This window comes from Balaenoptera musculus, chromosome 2 (assembly GCF_009873245.2).
Source record: "Balaenoptera musculus isolate JJ_BM4_2016_0621 chromosome 2, mBalMus1.pri.v3, whole genome shotgun sequence".
Taxonomy (NCBI): Eukaryota; Metazoa; Chordata; class Mammalia; order Artiodactyla; family Balaenopteridae; genus Balaenoptera; species Balaenoptera musculus.
This window is the reverse complement of record NC_045786.1, coordinates 150,436,850-150,459,534: the sequence shown is the minus strand read 5'-3', so window position 1 is coordinate 150,459,534 and position 22,685 is coordinate 150,436,850. Positions and strand designations below refer to the sequence as shown.

General features: G+C 55.1%; 2 protein-coding genes across 6 annotated transcripts in view; one reads left to right on the top strand and one right to left on the bottom strand.

Annotated features, from left to right (window-relative positions):
• The first annotated feature begins 327 nt into the window (after positions 1-327).
• Positions 328-5,581, top strand: NGB (neuroglobin). The gene is made up of 4 exons (XM_036843524.1): positions 328-611; positions 2,145-2,256; positions 2,881-3,000; positions 4,411-5,581. Exons 1-4 carry the CDS (start codon positions 523-525, stop codon positions 4,543-4,545), a joined length of 456 nt encoding a protein of 151 aa, XP_036699419.1. The 5' UTR covers positions 328-522; the 3' UTR covers positions 4,546-5,581.
• Positions 5,582-11,167: 5,586 nt separating this feature from the next.
• The window catches only part of TMEM63C (transmembrane protein 63C), a 132,584-nt gene continuing 121,066 nt past the window's right edge, over positions 11,168-22,685 (bottom strand). For all 5 annotated transcript variants that reach the window (XM_036841854.1, XM_036841852.1, XM_036841855.1 and 2 more), the window contains 6 exons: positions 21,963-22,125; positions 21,621-21,726; positions 21,089-21,256; positions 18,745-18,854; positions 16,977-17,045; positions 11,168-14,085 (listed from right to left, as the gene is read on the bottom strand). In XM_036841854.1, coding sequence (XP_036697749.1) covers positions 13,885-14,085; positions 16,977-17,045; positions 18,745-18,854; positions 21,089-21,256; positions 21,621-21,726; positions 21,963-22,125 — 817 coding nt within the window. In that variant the 3' untranslated portion in view covers positions 11,168-13,884. The remainder of the gene's footprint in view (positions 14,086-16,976; positions 17,046-18,744; positions 18,855-21,088; positions 21,257-21,620; positions 21,727-21,962; positions 22,126-22,685) is intronic.

Here is a 22,685-nt window from a genome sequence, read left to right as displayed (position 1 = left end):
TGGGGCTCTTGGAGAGGTGGCTCTCGCAGAGCTTACCTAAGACGATCAAATTGAACTCCTTGCCCTAACTAGGGAGTGTCACCAGATGAGAAACTGAGGTCCCGAGAGGCTCGACGATTTCTGCGAAGCTCTGAAGCCCGGTCGTTTCCCAGGCCACCGGGTCGTCCCCGGCCGGAGCCAGTTGCCCAGAGATGCGCGTCCTTACGGACGAGAGGAGGGCGGGGGCCGCGGTTGCTTTAAAGCGCCCCAGCCCGGGCGGCGCGGGGCGGGGCGCTCTCGGAGCCGTGGGGTGCAGGGCGCAGCGGCCGGAGCGGGGTCCCCGGAAGCGCCAGCGGGGCCGGCCCGGCGGGGGCTCCTCCACCTGGGCGGGGAAGGAGCGGTTGCAGGACCCCGCCCGGCCGAGGCGCGGGGGCCGTAGGAGGTGCCGACTGGCCGCGTCGCCGCAGAGATGTCGCGGCACGTGCGGTGACGGTGCCCGCGCCCCGAGGGTCCCAGCCTAGCGCCCCGCGTCCCCGGGCGAGCATGGAGCGCCCGGAGCCTGAGCTGATCCGGCAGAGCTGGCGGGAGGTGAGCCGCAGCCCGCTGGAGCATGGCACCGTCCTGTTCACCAGGTGAGGGCGGCCCGAGCGCCCCCGGGGTGCGGGTAGTGGGGTGCCTCGCCAGGAATGGGTTCGAGGAGGCTGAGCTGGCGCTAGAGGAGGGAAACCAGCCCGCTGCCGGGGCGCTGGGGCGCCTCCAGATGTGCGCCAGAGGAGCGGCGCAGGGCGACGGGTGGCGCAGCCCCTGCTGCTCTTCCCGCGACGGTGGCCCGTCTTGCGAGTCAGCACGCCCCGCTCTCTATGGGGCTCTCTGGGTGCCGGCCAGGGTCCGCTCCGGCAGACCTCCTTACACTTGGGCCAGCGGCCTCCAGTCCCCACGCTGCACCCCCTCCCTGGCTGTGTGCCTCCTGAGTGGTCTTTTCTTGGGTGCTGACTGCAGGGGTGCCCACCGCTGCCCATAGGGTAGACTGGGTTGTCCCGAGAGCTTGTGTGGGGAGGGCGTACTGGGCGCCTGGCCTGCGGAGCACAGGGTCTGGGCCCCAGAAGTGTGAGCTTCCAGCAACCAACAGAATATACCTTTCTGAGGAAAGGACTGGGCTAGGACCAGAGGACTGCCAGGGAAGGGATGACAGATGCCCAATTCTCACCACTGGAGAGAGGGGTAAGAGGGTGTGCAGACCCCAAAGGGGAAGGGGAGGCCAGTCTTCAACCTCAGCTTGAGGGTGTCTAGGTAACCCCTCTGCCATCACCAAAGAGGCAATGCTACCTCACCATGGTTTTTCAGGAGCCTTGGCTCCCTAAGCCAGCCCAGAAATTCTGAAGAGGCTTTCACAAAACCTATCCCAAACAAAAAGGGAATAAATTTGCAGAGTTACACAAAACCCCAGTGGCTTTCCCAGATGTGGCTGAGAGCTTCTGCTTGTGCCTCCCAGCTTTCCCCAGACCCACTGTTTTCTCAGGCACCCTCTGTGGCTCTGCTACTCCTAAGCTGTGTGACCTTAGGCAAGTTACTTAACCTCTCTGGGCTTCTGTTTCCTCTTCTATATAACTGGGATAACAGTTATACCCACTGCTTAGGATTGTGAGGAATACATGAGTTAACCATGTGTAAAGTACTCAATTCTCAGTAAGTGTAAGGGGTTCTGATTACTATAATTATCATTGCTGGCCCAAGCCCCCTTGGGCATGATGACATTGGGAGGTTCTGACCCAAGAATGGGAGAGAGGGAGAGGGATAGAGGCAGAGAGGGGTGTGGGTGGGGAGAGAGAGGTTTTCTTTTCTCCACCATGGACTCCAGGCTTCCTGTTTGAGAACCCCTTCCTGTCCCAGTCCACACCCCTCAATGGTTTATGGAGGGGCTACCCTATGGCAGGTCTTATGAGAGGCCTGGGGACACATTGTTTTTTCCAGGATGCCACTTCCAGGTTGCGGAAGAGGTGAGAGAGGGACACTGGCAAAGCTGGCCAAGGGGTGCGTGCTAGGTTGGAGGGTGTGCTTAGTTCACAGCCAAGGCTCTGCCCACCCTCTCCTGCTGCTGGGCAGCCAGGGCCCATGGAGCCTGCAGGGGCAACACCCCAGGGCTGACACCGGGCCTCCACCCACAGGCTGTTTGACCTGGAGCCGGACCTGCTGCCCCTCTTCCAGTACAACTGCCGCCAGTTCTCCAGCCCGGAGGACTGCCTCTCTTCCCCTGAGTTCCTGGACCACATCAGGAAGGTGAGGGGAAGGCGGAGCACCTTCCTGGGAGAGAGCGAGGAACTCGGGAGAGTTATTTCCATTTCCTGCCCCAGCCCTGGTCTTAGCCCCCTCCTCCTGCTGCCTGCTGTCAGAGGCATCTGCCCCTTTCCCTTTGCGCTGAGCTGGGCCGAGTCTGGGGCACCCGAGTCAGCCTTCTCCCCCACCCTGCTCTCAGCCAGCTGCTCCCAGCTCTGCCATTTGCCCTTGGCCTTGTCCCCTGGCTCCTGTAGGTGGTGTTGGCGCTGATCCATCAGGGGCCATCTGCCTGTGAAAACCAAGCTGGGGTTTTCTTAGAGGCTGGCGACTCTCACAGGGCCTCAGTGTCCCCTCGTCCCAGGAGGACAACACTGTCCAGCAGGTGTGTTTAGGGCTTTGAGCCCCTCAGAAGAGAGCAGCTTCCTCCATGGTGTAACATGAGTAGTTTGGCCACCATATGTTGAGCGCCTACTGTATGCAGATGCAGGCTGCCTTTCGTCTCTGATACTGGAAAACTGAGGGTCCTCTCTTCCTTCTGGCTGGGACCCCCAGGTTCTGGATTATGGCTGTGAGTGGGGATGGGGAGTTGCTCTGGTCTCTGTTTCACCGCCACCTTGGCCTTGGCAGGTGATGCTCGTGATTGATGCTGCGGTGACCAACGTGGAGGACCTGTCCTCGCTGGAGGAGTACCTTGCCAGCCTGGGCAGGAAGCACCGGGCGGTGGGTGTGAAGCTCAGCTCCTTCTCGGTGGGTAAAGGGGCTCTTTCTCTCTCCAAAGCTCCTGGCCTGAGGCCACCACTCTCTCCCAGGCCTCTCCAGTCCACCTGTTCATCCTTCCCACTCCTATACCCTCAGATGACTGGGGCTGGGGCATGCATTGTTATGTACTTGCTGTGTGACCCTGGCACTGCCTTGACCTCTCTGAGCCTCCAATTTTTCTTCTCTGGTATGGTTTCCCTTAGAACCATAGGAAGTGAAGGAGCCTTTGGGATTAGCTGGTCTGCTCAGTTTTATATTGCTGTGTATAAAACCATCCCAGAACAACCTGGCTTAAAACAATGATTTCTGATTTCTCTGGGCTCAGTTGAGCGGTTCTTCTGTTCCACGTGCTGTGGCTGGAGCCACGCGTGCACTGCACTCAGCTGGGAGCTCAGCTGGGGCTGGAATGTCCAAGATGGCCTGTCATCCTTTGGGATCTCTCTCCCTGTGGCCTCTTATTGCTCAATAGTCTAGCTGAGATTCTTTACAGAGTGGCACCTGAGTTCCGAGAGGAAGTGTTTCAAGAGGACAAGCCAGCCTCTGCATGCATCACTCTTGCTAATGTCCCATCGGCCAAAGCCAGTCACATGGATGAGCCCAGTGTCAAGGGTGTGAATCCTTGAGGTGTGGCTCACTCGGGACCCTGACCTGACAGCCTACCACAAAGTCACCTTGCCAGATGTACGCACCTTGAGGAAGGCACTGAGTTTGTCTTGTCATTTTCTGCATCCCCAGCACTAGCACAGTATCTGGTATTTAGTGCATATTCAGTAAATATTTGTGGAATAAATAAACTGTATTTTATAATTACTAATAAAACATGAGAACCGTTATTATTGTTGAAGACTTACTGTGTGTAGATGCTGTGCTAAGAGCTTTTCATAGATGATCTCATTTAATCATCCCAACAATCTGATGAGTTGGAAGTTTTACATTCCGTTTTACTGATGAAGCATCTGAGGCTCAGAGAGGTTACCTAACTTGCTCAAGGTCACACAGCTCGTAAGTAGTAGAGTCAGAAAGTGAACTCAGGTTCATCTCAGGTTGCAGAGCCTGGACTCTTAACATCATGACTGCTGTCTTACAGAGGAGGAAACAGGCCTGGAGGCAATGACTTTGCTTGGTCTGAGCTGGAGGTCCCAGGCAATGCCTCGGCTCCACTCATGGGGTGGTTGTGAGGCTGGGAGTGGAGTGAAATGCTTTGTTCACTTTAAAGCCTCACCTTTAAGGTGTACACAAGGATTGGGGCAGAATCCTTCTCAAGAAGCATGGACCCCCTTGCAGGAGAGAAGAACAGCCCAGGAGTCCTTATCAGTCCCAAGCCTCAGTTTTCTCACCTGTGGAATGAGGGCACGCCTTCCTGCCTTTGGGAATGACAGGTGCCCCTTGCCTCTGCAGACGGTGGGTGAGTCCCTGCTCTACATGCTGGAGAAGTGCCTGGGCCCTGCCTTCACACCAGCCATGCGGGCTGCCTGGAGCCAGCTCTACGGAGCCGTGGTACAGGCCATGAGTCGTGGCTGGGATGGCGATTAAGAGGCGGCCCTGCCCAGCAGCCTCCGCCTGGTGGCCCCTGATGGTCTGTGTCTATCTGTTGGTCTGTGTCCATTGTAGCCCAGGCTCCCCTAGGCCTCCCTGCATCATGGTCCTTGTCCCCTTGGCCATGCTGGAGAGGTGATGGAGCAGGGCTGCGTCTCAGTCTCCCTCACCCCCAACGGCAGACAGGGTGGCTTTTCCTTAGAAAGGGGCCTTCGGATTTCCTTGAATTTCCAGTAGCTTCCTCCCTGCCGGCCTTCTTTCCTCTGTGGCCTCCCCTCTTCTTCCAGGAGGAGCAGCGTTTTGGTAGCAGAGGTGGCATGGACCCAGAGGGTATGGGCTTTGAGGGAATGGGCTCTTCTGTCACCCTCCCTTCCCAGGCGAGCCTGGGCCAAGCGGGGCAGTGGGGAGGCTGAGCTTCGGGCACCTTCCCAGCTTGCCTGCCTTCAGTGCTTTTCTCTCCCAGGGGTGTTTGCTTTTCACAAGGAAAGAGGTGGGATATCTTCAGCCTTCATGGTGGAATCACGGGCAGCAGGAGCAGGGGACCAGGAGAGCTGCTGAGGAAGGGAGACCTGGCTCCCTGATGGGGCTTATCTGGGTCTTGGGGGCCCACTCAGATGCCACCCGACAGAGTAGTTTTTCTTTTGTAGTGTCTGGTGGGAGCTCCCCTATTATCGCTCTGTAAGAACCAGCCAGCCGGCCAGGGTGTGGCGAGGCTGCGGAAGGGCAAGGAAGGAGGAGGGCTTCATTCCCAAGAGACCTGACTCCCAGTGGCTCTTGCTCACCCTGCACTCCGTCAGACCCTGAGTCTCATTTCCCTCACCACCCTTTCTGCCTCTGCCCATACTGACGGCGGGTCCACAGCTCCCCATATTTAATACCTGCCGTGTGCCTGTACTTACCTGGATGGATAGAAGAGAAAGCTGCAGGAGAGGCCCCCTGCCCTCGCCCCGAGCTGTCTCCACTTTTATCTTCTGCTGCGTGTTGTGGTTGTATAAACTTATGAGAAATAAACTTATTTTGTGTGCCCCTCTGATCCACTGGGACTGGTCTTTTCTCTGGTGTTGGCTTGTGGCCAGATGAAGATGCAGGGCAGTGGATGTAGGACAGGGTGGGAGGATGGGTTCAGCAGGGCCAAGGCCAGAGTGGGTGGAAAAGTAGGGAAAAGTGTGGGGAAGCCAGTGGCTGAGATGGAGCCAGGGGTCTGTGGTGGAAACTGGCTGGCAGGGCACACAACTGGACTACATTTCCCAGCACCCCTTGCATTTACGTGGGGCATGTGACTGAGTTCTGGCCAATGGAATGTGTGGACATGTATACCACTTCCAGACCTGGTCCCCACAAACTCCTGCATGCCCCTCTGTGCTCTGTCATCCTTCCACCAGCCTGATGCAGACCTCACAGTGACCTTGAGGGCCATGCATTGAACGTGGCAGAGTCACAGGTGGAAGGAGCTGGGTCCCTGAATCACTGCTTGGAGGAGAGCACCCACTAATCAGAAGTGCCTTGCAGAGTCCAAGTACTTCTCCAGCATGTAGAGCAGGGGCTCACCGATTTTGAATTTTACAGGAAAGAGACATAAACTTCTACTGTGTTTGTGCCATTGTACATTTGGGGGTTGGTTTGTTACAACATTTACCCACACTAGTCCAGAGTCTGAAGCAGTTCACTGCTCAGGGGTCTGGGAGCCCACCTGCTGGTGGACAAGGTGAGGCCAGGGATTGAATGGATTAGGTGCCAGGACAGCTGCACCAAATCTGAGGAAAGCTTCTAGATCCTCTTGGCAGGGGAAGGTGCCAATCCCAGGGTGGTCTTTTTAAGGAGACTAAACGTGATAACCTGGGGTGCACATTGGAGTTGAAGAGCAGGTGTGAGTGTGAGTGTGTGTGTGGGGGTGTGGTTATGAGAAGCACGCAGACAACAGTAGAGACATAGCCAGGGGCATGGGGAGCGAGTGACTTTAATAAGAGCGGGCTTCCTCCAAAGCAGGCTTGGGCTTAACCCGCCACGTGCTCCTGGCCTCCTAGGTGTGGGGTCCTGGAGCTGGGCTGTGAATGGCTGGAGGGACTGCACCCAGGCCAGCTACCCACACCCCGAGGTCCGGTTTTCTCAGCCCAGACCAATGCCACTGGCACCAGCAGAGCCTCCCTAGCTCCAGCTGGGGCCTCATTTTTGCTGAGCTCAGGGGGCCAGGCCTGCCAGGCTGTGTGACTGCAGACGTTGGGTCTGGAGCGTGTTAGGAGTGCTTTTCCCGCTGGGGCATCAAAAGTATCTTTTTCTTGTGCCCACACAGGCTCCAGTGAGGAGGCCTCCGCTGCTGTGTGACCAAACAGCGGCTCAGGATCTGGTGGCCAAGCCTGGCCTAGGGCTCCTGAATGTTTGACACCCGCCCAGGAGCCTGGGGTGACCTGGCTCCGGAGAGGCCAAACAGCCTCCTCTGATGTGTCTTAAGCCATCCTAAGCATGGGTGCTTTCGCCTCTCTTGAAGGCCTCTCTTCCACTTGTGCGTGTCTGCATGTACGTGCATGTAAGAGTGTGAGTGTGTGTGTGTGGGGGGGGGGGTAGGTAGTTCCTTCCTCCTCCATTCCAGGTCTCAGCCCTGGAATCCTCTCTCTCTTCTCCTCATTCCATCAGCCCACAACTCCCGTTCTACACAAAGAACCTCCCCTCCCTCACCGCCCCCTTCCCTCTCCAGCTACCACCCTATTTCTTTACTTCCTTTGATAGCAAAACTCTTCAGAAGAGTTGTCTTTCCTTGCCGTTCTCATGTCATCACTCCTGTGAGAGGATGGTAACCCGTTTCAACCAGGCTTTCATCCACCCACCAATCTTACCGTCAAGGTCACCAACAGTCTCTATCCTGCCAAACTCAGGGGCTACGTCTCAGCGTTCATCTTCCTCTTCTGCTCAGCAGCACTTGGAAGAGTTGATCACCCCTTCTTCTATCTTACGTTAACATACACAAAAATCAGAGCCTAACAGATCTCCATGTACCCTTCACCCAGAATCAGCAGTGAAGCAACTCAAGACCTCCCCCTGCCCTTTTCTTTTGCTGGACAGTTTCAAAGCTAATTCCAGACATCATGTTCTTTCACTCGTAAAGTCTTCCATATGAATTTCTAGCTGATTTTTTTTTTTTTTTTTTTTTTTTTACCTCTTAACTCATGCTATCAACATACCTACCAAGATGAACAGTTATCTCCTCAACATCACCTAATAACACCCAGTTCATATTCAAATTTCCCTGGTATCTCAAAGATGTCTTTCTGCAGCTGGTTTGTTCAATTCAAGATGCAATCAAGGGCCACGCACTGTATCTGGTTGTGTCTCCTAAACCTCTCATTCTCTACCAGCCTCTCGCCTCCTCCCCCAGGCTATTGATTTGTGGGTGAAACCTGGTTATTTGTTCAGTGGCATGTCCAGCATTTGACTTGGCTGATGCTTCTTGGTGGCGTCTTTGAGCTCATTCCTCTCTGCCCCGTATTTGTTGTCAAGTGTGATTAGAGCTGGGGTCCCCCTTCCCCTTTGAGTCCCTTTCTTCCCTTGGCTTCCAGGACACCAGGCTTTCCTGGTTTCCCTCCTTCCCCTCTGCCACTCCTTTTTAGTCTCCCTTGCAGATCCTCCTTCCCATCTCTCTCCGACCTATGCTTGCGCCTGTAGAGATCGCAGCCAGTCCCATGCTTTCAACACCATCCGGACACTGATGACTCTGGAGTTTACACCTCCAGCCCAACTCTCCCTTACTCCAGACTCTGTATCCAGCCACCTGCCGCCCAACGTCCACACAAGGCACCATCTCAGACGTAACACAACCAAAACGGAACACTTGGTCTTTTTCCCAGACCTGCTCCTTCCCAGCGTTCTCTGCTTTGGTAAACCAGCTTACCCAGTTGTTTAGGCTGAAGAACTGGGAGTCATCCTTATCTCCTTGCTTTCTCTCAGACCTCCCCATCGAATCTATCCAGGGATTCCCAGGCCCTATTCCAAATTTCACTACCTCTCTCCTCTTTCACTGCCCTGTCCTTGGCTGAGCTACTGTACTGTCGCCCCTGGATGCCTCAACAGAGTCCCCAATGGGGCTTTCTGCTTCCGTCTTGTCCCCACCCAGTGGCTAGTAAGGGGATCATGTCTCTCCCCTGCTCAGAACCCTCCAGTAGCTTAGCCCACAGAGCCCCATGGCCCCCTCAGACCTCGCCTCCTTCCTCTCTTCCCCTCGCTCACTCTGCTCCGGCCACTCTGGCTTCCTCGCTGGTCCTCGGGCCCCGCATTTAGTCCCCACTCCCTTCATGCAGCCTCCACTGGCTCACGTGTCTCATGTCGCGTTCCCACAGAGCTGGTCCCCCATCCTCCCCATCTCTAGACAGCCCCCCCATCCTGCTTTATTTTTTCTTCAAAGCACCTATCCTGACCTCCCACTATGTAAATTTGTTTACTGTACTTATAATCTATTGCATTCCACATGGGAAAGCTGTCAGGAAAGCCACTTTGGGCTCTATGTTTGGATGGAAGAGGAGAGGCTTCAAACCATTGCTGAAGGTGACCAGACAGGCAGAAATGACCCCTGAAGCTGGTGTGTGTGTCTCTCTGGTCCAACAGTAGTACTTACTGCAAAGTAAGATGATTACAACAGAAGTTGTGCCCACGCTAGGCATTAACTGCTTGTAAGCCCAAAGGAAAATGCTTGTTTGGGTCTAATCTTTGATTACCTACCAGGCACCTGCCTTCTGAGCTCTCTGGAGGCAGAGTGAACGGAGGAGAGGTTTCCCAGCTTATGGATTTGTAACTACGGACAAGCTACAGGGCTACCCGCTCCCTGAGGTGAGAGGCAGTGTGAGGTGCTGAGACCAGCTTGCGCAGTTCCAGGACCATGAGGCTGGGATGGTTTTCCTTACCAGCTCCATGAGAGCCTTGCTCACTCAACCCTCCTACACACCAGAGTCACCGGGGGGATTTCGTAAAATAGAAACGTCCGGGCCCCACCCCAGAAATTCTGGCTTGTTCACGGAGGGGGCCTGGATGTTGGGATTGTTTAAAATCTCCCAGGATACTCCAATTTGCAGCTGGGCTAGAGACCCAGCACTTGAAGCTTGAGAGATGCTGGGCTGCTGGTTGTCAAGGTGGGACCTCAGATGTTCAAAAAACAGCTTCTGTTGAAAAAACCTGTGAACTGTCTTCCCATAAGCCAGGCTCTGCCACGCTTCCCCGGGCCCTTCACAGAGCGAGCTCAGAAACCCAGAGTCCGCCAGCATGGAGCTTCCCGAGCATGACGGCTTTGGGAGGGTGGCAGGGAGCTGCCCCAAGCTTGGCCTCCAGGCACAGCCTCCTGGAGCCCAGGGCCCTTCTGCTTCCTCCCCAGTCCCACAGAGCCCAACCCGGCACTCAGTCTGGTGCACCAATGCCCTCTTGGGCGGAGCCCCATGGAGCTGGCATCCTGGACCTCCTTGGCACCAGGCCTCCCTCTTGGCCATCTGCCCACTCCCCCCCTCCTTAACCCCCCTGATCCCCATTCCCAGGCAGCAGGACCTAGCCCCTCCCACCCGGCCACGGTGGTCTTCCTACCCCTCTCCCCACTGAAGCATCTCTTGTGGATTTCATCTGACTCCACTTGGAAGATAATTGCTTTGAGGGGAGAGGGGTCAAGGGGATGGGCCCTGGCCCCCTGCCTGGGTTCACACCATGGGGGGCTTTGAGCCCTTGCCCATGGGTGGACTATGAAAGCTTGAGGAGAAGGTCCAGCGAGGGGGGCTCAGGAGCCTCCCTTGGGCACCGTGCCCCTGAGAGTGGCCTCTGCCCTCACAGGGAGCAGCGGGGGAGGAAGCCCCCCTCCACACCCTGTTCCCTCTGTCCCTGCGGCTGAATCTGCTCTATTCAGTAATGAGACAGAGTGGTCAGCCTCCTGCCCTCCTGTTTTCAGGATGAGGTGACCGGCCCAGGGTCAGCGAGCTGGCTAGAGGAAGGGCCAGGACACATGTCCCCCAGGGCAGGGAATTTACCCCCCTTGCCACAGGTGTGACAGCAGACATAACTACCCTCTGCTAGAGGGTTTTCTTATCCTGTGCAGGCCTGCTGTGACAGCCCCACATACCCCCCTAATGCCCAGCCTCTCCCTGACCTGCCCCTGCCCTCGTGCTGCTGGCGGAGGCTGGCGCAGACCTGAGCCCAGCGTGCTGCTCCCTGCGGGCTCCCACCTGAAGTCTTCGTCTTGTCAAGCCCGGCTGCTCATCTGGCCGAGGGCCCGCTCTCAGGGCCCAGCACTCACCCCAGGGCTTCTGCTGCCCAGGAAAGGCTGCCCTGGTGGCTTCCTGGGTAGCTCATGGACCGGAAAGTTCTCCCCTACTGCTCAGGGGACTCTCAGAGCATCCACGGTGGAAAGAGGCAGATTCACTTCCTGTTTCTCCAGCTGACGAGGTAGCATTTGCCAGGCCTTCCCCTGTGAGGACAGGGGCCAGGGAAGGCCTCAGGGGTCAAGGGTCCCAGAGTGGCAGCTCTGGCCCCAGGGGCCAAAGCCACAAAGCAAGTTGTGGTGCTCCAGCCTGGCCACCTCCGGGAGCTCTGGCTCCTTCTAGATGGAGGGAAAGCCCTGCTGGGCTGGTTCAGATGCAGAGGCACAGGCCAGCAGAGGTTGGGAGGACTTGTTTATTCAAGGCACGGTCATAGCGTTAATAACAAGAAGGTTCGGCGTTCTGGTACATTCCTTTAGTGGTGATGGCCAAGGGAAGTCCACACTCCCCACCGGGGTCCCCAGAGGATGCAATGCTGCTGATAGGCACTTTGCTTCCAGAAGTGTCTGAGGAAGAGGCAGGCAAGCATGGAGCTGCCCTAGGCCCCGGCAGGGGCACTTCTCAAAGGCTCTAGGCAATACCTGGTCCCCCGAGGCAGCTCCCTCCAGAGAGGATCAGGTCTGAGAGGCGGGGCTTGAGGGAACAGATGGGGCAGGGGCAGCTGGGAAGTGGGCAGTGGGATGGGGTGGGTGGTGGTAGGCGGAGGCCAATGGGTGAGAAGCGTGTGGGCCGAGAGAGCAGGTTGGAGGGGAGATGCTTGAGGAGGGCCTGGATATGGCGTGTAAAGAGCCAAAGTGCGCCCACACCCGTAGCGGTGACCACGGGAGGTCGAGCGGCTGTAGCCGGGGTCTCCGGGAAGAGTAGAGAAGCGAGTAGACGCAGCAACTTTCCCAACATCCTCACCGTCTTCTCTCAGAACCAGACTGCACTTGACCCAGATTCAGAGGGGGAAGCCCCAGCCATGCTGCCATAGCATCTGCTGGGACCTTTCCATATGTAGCTTCCACAGGCTGCCAGCTGGGCAGTGGGAGGCGAGACAAGCAGCAGGAACAGTCCTGCAGGGGCTGCGGAGGCCGGGGCGGATGCCAGCAAGTAGTGCCACGTGAAGGAGAGCCCTCAGGCCAGCTTCTGGCAGGACGGCCCTCGCCACACACCTGGGGGTGGGGCAGGGCCTGGAGCTGCCACCTCCCCATGGTGGGCAGGGCTCTGTGCTGGACTGTTCTGGAAAGGACCACTTCCCCCTGTTGGCTGGTGAAATGCTTGGGGGAGATAGCCCCGCGGGGCCTGGGTTTACGAGGGACCAGCTGGGTATAATTCCCTCCTTATTCCTACCTGGACAAGGAGAGACGGCCTCCTCCCAGATGAGCCAGGCTCTCTGGAAAGATCCCTCATGCCAAGGTCTGGGCTGAGCTCTCGCGGGAGAGCAATATTTGCCCCTCAAGTGCTATTTCTCCTCTGGGGTCAAGCTTGCAGCTTCTGGAGCCGGGATGTGGGCACGGGTGGAGCAGAAGTGAGGCTCAGGTGATCTGAGCTCAGGCGCATCTGTGGGCCCGGCAGCCGGTGGGAAACACCCAGGTGAGGTGAACCTGGACGCCCACCCTCAGTAGGTTGGCTGCAGGGGCCCAGACATTTGGAGGAGGGAGCTCAGGAGAGCTCTAGAGCATGCAGACCCCATTTGACTTGGCTCATTCTGGTCCACCCAGGCCCTAGCCAGCCCTTCTTCGTGTCTCCCCCCGCTGGCTGCCTGGTGGTCCTGATGGGGGCCTGTCCCCAGAGGCCTGCACCCCTCCGGCCTGCAGCAGTGGTGTCACCAGCCTTGTTCCCACTCAGGATTCGGCTCCTCCAGGCCTCGGGTGGGGGCCGCCCCGGGAGGGCATGCCTGTCCACGGAGGACACAGCCCCCGCCCGTGCCCCTCAATCCCCCGCAGGGCATCCGCAGTGTCTGAGCCAGGACCACACTGGAGGCCACTGGACTGCTCTTCAGTGCAGAGTGCAGGGTGGCCCCGAGAGGAGAGGAAGGGTCCTGCTCGGAGGCCGGGGAGAGGCCAGTGCCTTCAGTTTGCAGCATGGGCTTCTCACCCTCAGCTACCCCCCACCTTGGTCACCCTGGGGGCCCAGGCACTCAGATGGGCACGCGGCCGGAGCAGCTCTCAGTGGCCACATCCTCGACCTTGGGGGGTCCTCTCATTAGGCCCGGGGGCTTGGGGAGGTATATCTGGTTTCTCATCACTCAGCGTTTTGGGAGAAGACCTCCTTCCATGAATTCTGCCTCTGCCCTGCCCACCTTACAGTAACCAGCAGCCTTCATCAAAATGCACACAGGTCCCATTTAATGAGCCCTGAGTGACCACGCCCCAGCTGCTCTTGCAGGAATAGAAAGGAGGAGGCTCTCTGCCCTGCTGCTCCCGGGCACATCTGATGAGGGGCAGAGGGATAGGAAGGGGCTCAGTCGCCCCCTTTAAGTCTATGGTCTCAGCTGCCCCTTCCTGCGGGTGGGTGCGGAGACTTTCTCTTTACAGATCCCCGGGCAGGGAAACCCGGAGGAGGTGGCCGTCTGTGTCTTGCTGGCGCCGCGGCCCAGCATACATACCTTTGCTTCCTCGGACTGCAGCAGCGGGGTGGGCTGGGAGTGAGGGTGCGGGTAGGACAGCAGCAGAAGCCCCTTGGGCAGGGCAGCTGGTGGAAGGGTGGCGAAGACCCCAGAGAGTCTTCAGTGGGCTTCCTCACGCAAACCTTCTCCACCGTGACGCCAGGGAAGTCCCCCAGCCTTCAGTCTCTGTGCTCAGGGCTCCAGCCCCTGCTCCCAAGACATGGTGCTCGCCGGTATCCTCCATCCCATCCTGGGGTCCCTCTACACTGCCTGTCGTCTCCCGTTCTAGCTGGTCAGCAGGTCGGGGCCTCCACGTGGCCGACAGATAGCCAGGGCTCCGCTGGGGCCTTCCCGAAGTCTGCAGGAGGTAGTGGGGCGGTCCAGGCCACCCTCCTGCCTCCCCCTGCTGGGCTCTCCCCTGGCCGCCACTCCCGGCTGGCGTCGCCAGGTGGAGGCCTTGGGTCCTGGTCAGTGGTACTGGCTCTGGCCCTCCAGTTCCAGCCCTTCCTGGAACTGGGCCGAGTCCAGCTCCCTTGCAAAGCCCCTCACACCACTCTCCTCTTCTCCCTCTTCCGGCTGTCCGTTCATGGTGCCGTAGGTGTGCCGGGCTGGGGAGGAGGCTGGGGTCAGGTTCATCTCCGGCTCTTGCAGCACGGTGGCCACATACAGCTGCTCGGGACAGAGAGGGGAGATGGGGTGAGGTCACATCTGGGGCAGGGCCCTGGGCACACGCTTCCCCCTCACGCTTGACCCGCAGAGCCTCTGCCCCTCTAAGCCATGGCTCCTTCCTTCTTCCCCCGCAGCCCAAGTCCCTGGCTATCTGCCCAGTTGCTCTCGATCATTTATCGAGCATCTACGTGCTCCCCGGGCTACTTAGTGCGAGTCTCCTACTCCTAGTCCACGCTTCCTTCAGCACACGTGCCATTCATTCTTGGTTCCAGGTCAGGCTGAACCCAGGGGGAGATGACGTGAGTCTCCTTTACACTGGGGTCTGGAGGGACCCCCCCCCCCCCGCCCCATTCCTGAGCTAGCGCATTTTCTAACACAGCTTCAGAGGCGCATCCAACTCCCTCGGGCTGTGTCATTGGTTGGCCTGTGAATCAGGATTTGAAACTGAGGCTGCTAGCTGAGGTCTTGGTCATGTGACCTGTGAAATCCAGGCATGGGCCCAGGAATGCCTGGGATGGCAGCAGAATAGAAAAGCACAAGAAGTACTAGGGTCAGAGCTGTTTGTCATCCTTTGAAGGGACTTTTAAACCAACTCCTTATTTTGAAAATAGGTAATTATTGGATAGAATTAAACCTTTCCTGTGGGAATTTATTTCAGTGAAACTAAACCGCCCTAGTTGATGAGAGAACACTCTTTCTACAGAAGAATTTAGGTATTTTCATAAGGCCAAAATAAACCCCATAGATGACTTTTGGCTCCTAGGGGAAAAATGGTAACTGAACAATGGAAGAAGCCAGCAGTCATCCCTGAATCAGGGAGTCACTTCAGCATCATTAATGGCAATAAATGGGATATTATATATTGCCTGGTGTGACTCACAGCACTGCCTGTAATGTGTTCTATCTAGCCCCTAGTGTTGAACTTGAATCTATCAAGCCTTTGGATCTAACTTCTAGTTTTCAGGAAATACAGGAGATAGTGTAACCTCCTGTAAGATACCATGAAGAAACAGCCAGAAAAAGCCAGAAGTTGGGACATTCTGCAGGACTACTGGTTTGGTCTCTCCAACAAGTCATAAAACAGAGACGGTGCTAAAATAAAAGGGACATGCACAGGTGCCAGATTAATCTAGCACAGAGACTGGATTGGATCTTGGTCTGGACAAGCTGTAAAAGATATTTCTGGAACATGTAGGACAAGTTGAATATGGACTGGGTATTTGAAGAGGTAAAAATGTATATATGTAGAAAGAGATTGTCTTTTAAAATGCAGGTTATAAAATAGTGTACAGTATTATGTCATTAAAAAAAATCTATATATCTGAAAAAATATACATTAAGGTATCAGTGGTCATCTCTAGGTGGTAGAAACATGGACTTTTTATTTTCTTATTTTTGCTTCTCTGTTTTTTCCCCATAATTATCTACAACGCTCAGACCCCTCGGTTATAATAATGAAAGATTAAAAAAAATCAATTCCAGTAATTTTTTTTTTAAAGCTCAAACTCTAGAGTCTGACAGACCTGGTTCAAACATTGTTCTGCCACTTCCTTGCATAGTAGTACTCTAGGGTCTAAACTAATTCACCTTTTTGAGCCTCAGTTTCCCCATCTGTAAAATGAGGATAAAAACCCCTACTGTGCAGGTTTATCATAAAGATCAAGAGCGAGAATGGTGAAGCGTCTAGTTTGTAAGGTTTCAATAACTGATTAATGACAATATTCCAGAGGGGTCATCTTGGAAGGGCCCCAGGGGAGATGCTATGTGAAGAGAGACTTTCCTGCTTCGAAACCTTTGTTGTCTCTCTGGTACTGGAGCTCCCTCTTGCCTGCCACCTCCCAGAGCTCATCGGGCCCTATCTGTAGGGTTCGTTTCAGAGTGAGGCAGACCTGTAGTTCTATGCACCTGGCGTGGGCACATCCGCCCACTGTTGCGTCTGTGAGCTTTCACCCAACGCTGCCGTGACTAAAGGGCCTCCCCTCCCACCGGTCCCTGCCACCCACTCTGCATTTGCACCAGGCCCCAAACTGTCTTAGGTTCCCCGGTTCTCCAGATTCTCTCTTTGGGGTCTTTGCACAGGCTGATCCTCTTCCTTGAATGCTCTTCCCCCACACACACTCTTCCACCTGGTAACCCCTACTCTCCCATTGCTGGGGTCGGATTAGATGTTCCCTCCTCCGGGAAGCCTTCCCTGAGTGCCCAGGCTGGCTGGTACCCTTCTTCAGTTCTCTCCAAGGCACCCTGGCATCGGGGCACAGGCTGACCTGGTACCCTGCTCGGTGCATGCATCAGTGGCCCTGCAGCCACACTTGTGGCCGGGCTGCGGGCGAGCGCTCACGCCCCTCCAGGCTGAGCTATGGTGTGGGAGCCAACGCCCAGCCTGCTGGACCCCTGCATTCTGAGTCCGGCCTCGTCTCTTCACAAGGGGACGGGCTCATTCATCTGGCGCAGCCCCTGCCTTACCATGCGGTGCAGACCTCCAATAGCTCGCTGCGGCTCTGTCTGCGCCGCTCTGCCTGGCCCCTGCGCCCTTGGAGGCAGCCTTCGGTCCTGAAGCCGAGCCCCAGCACGGCCCTGCGTCTACACGACTGAGCTCGCTGTGGCTGGGTTCGCCCTGACCGTTCTTGTCCTCTCTGAGCTCCTTCTAGAGAATGTCCTGGAGTAAATCCTGGATCTTCTATCTTTCTGAAGGCTCTTCAGCCAGGGCCACGGCAGCAATTTGACCTGGGCCAAGTCCTGCTGCGTCAGAGGAGGGGGTCCAGGGACACCCGGCTCCTCCCCAGTACCCAGCGTGGCCACTAACTGCTGGTGTCCCCGCAGTGCTGCTGGAGTAGCCCACCCCTGCGAGCACCCGCCCCCTGACATGCCCCAGGGCGAAGGCACTGACTCACAAGGGAAGTTGGCGTGGAGGAGGTGCTGCTGGGCTCCAGGTCAAACACGGTCTCCATCTCCTCCTCGGGCTGCAGCGGCGGGAGAGACAAGGAGGGTCACGGGGTGCCCCCGCCCTCCCCACGTCCAGAGAAGCCTGGACCTTAAACTCAGGCTTAAGGGGCCTACTGCTCCCCTTAAACTCAACTCATCTTCTATTTTTCCAGACCCGCAGCCCAGCTGGCAGGGCTGAAGCCCAGCGGGACAGAGAGTGGACTGGGAAGCTGGGGAGACCCTTCTGAAATATTCCATTCGCAAGGACCATGGTGGGAGAGAGTAAGCAGAGTGGAGGCTGCGGTTCAAAGATGAGACTGCTTTGACTCTAGGAGAAGCCTTGACTTCCATAATACCTCTTCTCCTGCCAGAATTTCCCCTCTATCTCTGTAATGAGATGAGGGGTTAGGTCCCCTGTCACCTTCTGTCTCTAGAATGGACCCTTAAGCAACCAGATCCCAGGACATCGTTGCACTGGGAAGACAGAGCCAGAAGCGTCGTTCGCTCTGGTCCTTCACTAGCGTGGACTCGGGCCAGGGGATGGAGGAGGGTCCATCCTCCCAGGATCTGTGGCCCAGGGCCACAGATACGGGACCACTGGAAGCAAGAAGATTCTCTTCTCAGAGGCTCCCTCCTCTGACTCAGCAGGATGCTAGTGCTTTAAATCAACTTCCTTTCTTATTTAAATTCATTTGAAAAGGAAACAATGCACTATTATAAATAGAAATCCTGTGTCAGTTGCCGTAAGCAAGGTTAACTAGAAAAATAAATGTGTAACCGTGAAAAATATAAAATGTTTTAGTCCACTGGAAATCATTCCAGTACACCTCTACAGTCACCCTGCTTTAGGAAGTGCTGATCTAGAGCACACAGTTCTGTTGGCACGGATTAGATCCCTTCTCTAATAATTGGCTGGGCCCCACTGGCAAAGAGCCGAAAGAGTCATGGGGCCCAGAGAGCCAGGCCTCCCTTCCAGGCAAGTTCAATATCCTGAGATTCTTTTTTTTTTTTTAAAGAAATTCACGTTCTTTTATTTATTTATTTATGACTGTGTTGAGTCTTCGTTTCTGTGTGAGGGCTCTCTCTAGTTGCGGCAAGTGGGGACCACTCTTCATCGCGGTGCGCGGGCCTCTCACCATCGCGGCCTCTCTTGTTGCGGAGCACAGGCTCCAGACGCGCAGGCTCAGTAATTGTGGCTCACGGGCCCAGTTGCTCCACGGCATGTGGGATCTTCCCAGACCAGGGCTCGAACCCGTGTCCCCTGCATTGGCAGGCAGATTCTCAACCACTGCGCCACCAGGGAAGCCCAATCCTGAGATTCTTAAAAGTGAGATGACTGTCCCCCTTCCCCAGGTTATCATACTTTACCACCCCCTCTTTTACTCCTTCACTCCATCCTCTCTCTCAACCCTCCGTGCCTTGGAATGGTCCTCACAGCTCAGTGGCTGAATAGGCTCACATCGTAGGAGGGATGGGCCAGCAGCCTGTGGTTCGGAGGAGATGTCAGAGGGGAGATGAGGACAGCTGTCTTCTGGATCTCCCCACCGCGGGAGGCGTGATTCCGGGGCCAGTGCAAGGACACATGCAGCACGTACACCCGGCACTGAGTCTGCACATCCCATCATCAGAGGGAAAGGCAAGAGCCTTTCGTCATCGTGGTGCTTCAGGTGGGCGTCCGAGAGCTGTGTGCCCTGGGACCGGGAGAACGTGTGGAGGAAAGCCAGGCTGGCGACTCACCTCATAGTCAGATGCTTTCCGAAGCTTCCCCAGAAAAGTGCCAACGCAGGCCAGTATCATGGAAACAATAAGGGTGGAGAGGGAAAAGAAGGTGATGGCGTGTAGCGGCCCTGCAAGGAGAAGGAAAGGCATGGGCGTGGTGCTTGAGGAGCAGAGCTGTGGGCAGGGGTGCCGGCTGAGATGCCGCCCGGGCTGACAGATGCCTGTGGCCCAGCTCAGCACCCCTGTAGGAGTTTGGAGCCTGGGGCAGAGATGTCCCTGCCCAGTTCTTCCCTTAACAACTTGATCAATGAGCCCGACACAAGGACATCACTCCTCTGTGCTATTTGGCCAGTTTAGGATTTGGCATCCGGTGGATTCCATGAAAAAAAATTAATTGACTTAAATATCCGTTTAGGTGCCCATTAAACGTCCTCCTTGATGTCAGTTACCTTCCACCTCATGGTCCCTGGGAAGTATCTCTGAGTCACTCATTTATGCCACTGCCCCAAAATACAGTCAGTCTCAGACCCACACCTTTTCTTGTAAGCCTGTTTTTAAAAAAATTTTTTTAAATTTTATATTGGAGTATAGTTGATTAACAATGTTGTGTTAGTTTCAGGTGTACAGCAAAGTGACTCAGTTATACATATACATATATCTATTCTTGTTTCAAGTTCTTTTCCCATTTAGGTTATTACAGGATATTGAGCAGAGTTCCCTGTGCTATACAGTAGGTCCTTGTTGGTTATCTGTTTTAAATATAGCAGTGTGTACATGTCAATCCCAAACTCCCAATCTATCCCTACCCCCCTTCCGCCCTGGTAACCATAAGTTCCTTCTCTAAGTCTGTGAGTCTGTTTCTGTTTTGTAGATAAGTTCATTTGTTATCATTTTTTTTTTTAGATTCCACATATAAGCGATATCATATGATATCTGTCTTTCTCTGTCTGGCCCTTGTAAGCCCTTTTGAAGTGAGTGTGCTCAGTTACATGTGCTAATGGCATGGAAAAGCAATTCAGAATTTTTGTTTGGGGAAGTTTGGTAACTTTTTTATGGCAGCAGTTTTCTAACTACATAAATATTGAAAATCAGTCTTTACAGTCAGAAGTTATTGCATAATGATGTTTATTGTTGTGTTTTTATAAAAGCAAAAAATGATAAACAACTTCAATATCCCAACAATGGAGAACTGACTAAAAGTGACAGAATTTAACGCAGACGTTAAAAGGCATGTACTCAACAGTATTTTGATAATGCAAGAAATTGCTCAGAACATAATGTTCAGTGAAGAAATTCAGGATACAAGTCTGAATAGTATAAAATGGATATCACAATTTTGTAAAGTAAGAGTAAGCCAATAAACTCCCTCCACTTTGCCCTGTCCCCCGAAACGTATGCACAGAGCGAGGTGTGGGAGCGATAGACATGAGGCTGTAGGTGAGCTGGTAGGTCATTCAAATTTTGATCTTTCAATTTTCTCTGTTTTTGATAATAAACATGTAGCTCTTTATACTTAGAAAAAAAACATTATTAAAAAAATGAAGTCTGCTGCGGCAGGAAAGGCTTCGGGGGCGACAACAAATGGACAACGCACATAAATAACTGAGCCGAATGTTGACTGACGCCACTGTGACAGGCAGTGAAAAAACATGGACTTTTGCTTCTCCACACCACTGAGAAGGTTACGGTCAAGTGTCTTGAGGGAAGGCAAGTGTGGTGGGGGGGAGAAGGAGGATGGGGAGGTCAGCATGAACCTTTTCTGAGACTGGGAAGGGGCTGGCAGAGACTGCTGCCTGGGGCATGGGTGACTCTGAGGGCAGAGAGCTGGGGGTTCCTGTCTGTGGCCTGTGGGGACTCTCTCTGTGAGGGTGTCTCTGAGCTCACCTGGGCGGGGACAGCAGCTTTGTGTAGCCAAGCTGGCTGCTGGGGCAGGCTCTGAATCTTCCTCCAGGTTTTTGACAACACATAAGACCAGGCATCTTCTAGGATCCCAGAGGGAATGTCTTGCGAATGGAGCCTGATAGCTAATATTTTATTTCCTGCCAGCCTTGAGTTAGAATGAAGGAATAGGATGTTTTTTTAATTTTTTGTTTGTTTGTTTTGCTTTGGTTTTGCCCTGAAAGTTGTAAACTAAAATGTATATGATTTGGACCACGTTGGTCCTCTGCTTAGCTTCCAAGGTCTGCCGGGACTCTTAACACGAGCCCCCTAGGCCTAGAGAAGGCACTGGGCTTTGCCCTGTTCCACGAGTAACACCTTGCTCTTCCCAGGCTTTTTCTGCTCCTACACAGTTGTTGTTGAGGGGTGACGGAGCAATGGGGAACAGGCAGAGGCGGGATGGTGGGGCGGGCTTGGTACCTACCTAATCGCAGGATGGAGAAGAAGAGCATCCAGAACAGACCCAGGAGCGGTGCGAAGACGGCCTGGTGGACGGCAGCCGTGTGGATCTGCTCGTTGAGTTTGGTGGGTGCGTAGGAGTAGTACATGTTATAGCGGTCCGTGACGTGCTTCATGCACAGGTAGAGTAGCCCTGGGGGCCGGGAGACGGAGGCACACTCAGCGGCCGTCCCAAGGCTCCCCCCCGCCAGGCCTGAGATGCTAGATTCAGGTCTGTCAGAGTGGCAAGGGCCAAGAACAGGCTGTGGGAGCTCCGTGGTGCTGACCTCTGGGACCAGCAGCTTCCCTGGAGCCCCTAGAACCTATTCCGTCAACAAACATCCTATGTAAACAGCCACCCAACCTTGGCCGCCTGACTGGCTTGGCTCTGACCCGGCCCCTCCCCACCCTTCCGACAGGCTGTCCCAGGTCTCCTCCTGATCCAGGAGGGAGCTGGATGCTGTGGGGCTCCCAGTCCGAGGGTGTGCAGTCCCCAGTGAGCTTCAGGGACGACTCACCAAAAGGAACAACGATGGGGCAGGTGATGCTGTACGCCATCACCACGCTGAAGACGTTCAACATCCACGCGTACTCGCGCCCATACTGGAAGTCCATGGCCTGGTTCTGGGGCAGAAGGCAGGGGTCCTCCTGAGGTGGCCCGGTCCGCTTGGCTTGGCTGCTTCTGTGCTCCTTGTCCGGGATGGCAACCTCCCTTCCAACCCCGGTGTCCGAGAAGCACCTTGCCCCACCTCACCATGCCTCCCACCTCCGGTCCTTCCGTGCTTCTAACAGGCCCCCTTCCTGACACCCGCCCAAGGGAAACTCTGAGGGCTGTGCTCAGGGAAGGGCCTGGCCCTCACCATTCTGATGTGGACTCTCTCTGGCTCCGACCTGGAGAAGAAGAGGCGGGTGGTGTACAGAAAGAGTGACCCCAGGCGCAACAGCTCCATGCCTGTGCCAATCAAAGCTGACGTGATCACGTAGTTGACAAAGAAGGCGCCATTGTCTGGCAGGAACACACACCTGGGTGGAAGACAGCCACAGAAGCCGGGGAAGAGGGAAAGGGCAGAGATATTGGGAGGAAGGAGGAGAGAGAGGAAACGAATTGAGGAAGTGGGGATGGGGTGGAGGTAGAGATGGGGAGAACAGCTTTCAAATACAGTCATCCCTCGGTATCCGTGAGGGATTGGTTCTAGGAGCCCCTGCGGATACCAAATCCAGGGATGCTCAAGTCCCTCATATAAACTGGCATAATATTTGCATATAACCTAGGCACATCCTCCTGTATACTCTAAATCATCTCTAGATCATCTATAATGCCTAACACAGTGTAAACAGCTGTAAATACAACGTACATGCTGTGCAAGTAGCTGCCTGCACACAGCAAATTCAAGTTTTGCTTTTGGGAACTTTCTGGAATTCTTTTCCTGAATACTTTTGATCTGCAGTAGGTCAAATCTGAAGATGTGGAACCCATGGATATGGAGGGCTGACTGTATACATGTGTTCTCAGACCAGTTTAAGTTAACAAGGGCCCTTCTGAGCAGGGCTGGGGGTGGTCTATGGCATTTGTGGATGGGTTA

Bases quoted from the DNA above. Each gene is read 5' to 3' on its own strand.
- NGB (XM_036843524.1), top strand. From the start codon at position 523: ATGGAGCGCCCGGAGCCTGAGCTGATCCGGCAGAGCTGGCGGGAGGTG. The intron at 612-2,144 runs GTGAGGGCGGCC...CTCCACCCACAG, and splicing joins GGCACCGTCCTGTTCACCAG to GCTGTTTGACCTGGAGCCGG. The intron at 3,001-4,410 runs GTGGGTAAAGGG...TTGCCTCTGCAG, and splicing joins TGAAGCTCAGCTCCTTCTCG to ACGGTGGGTGAGTCCCTGCT.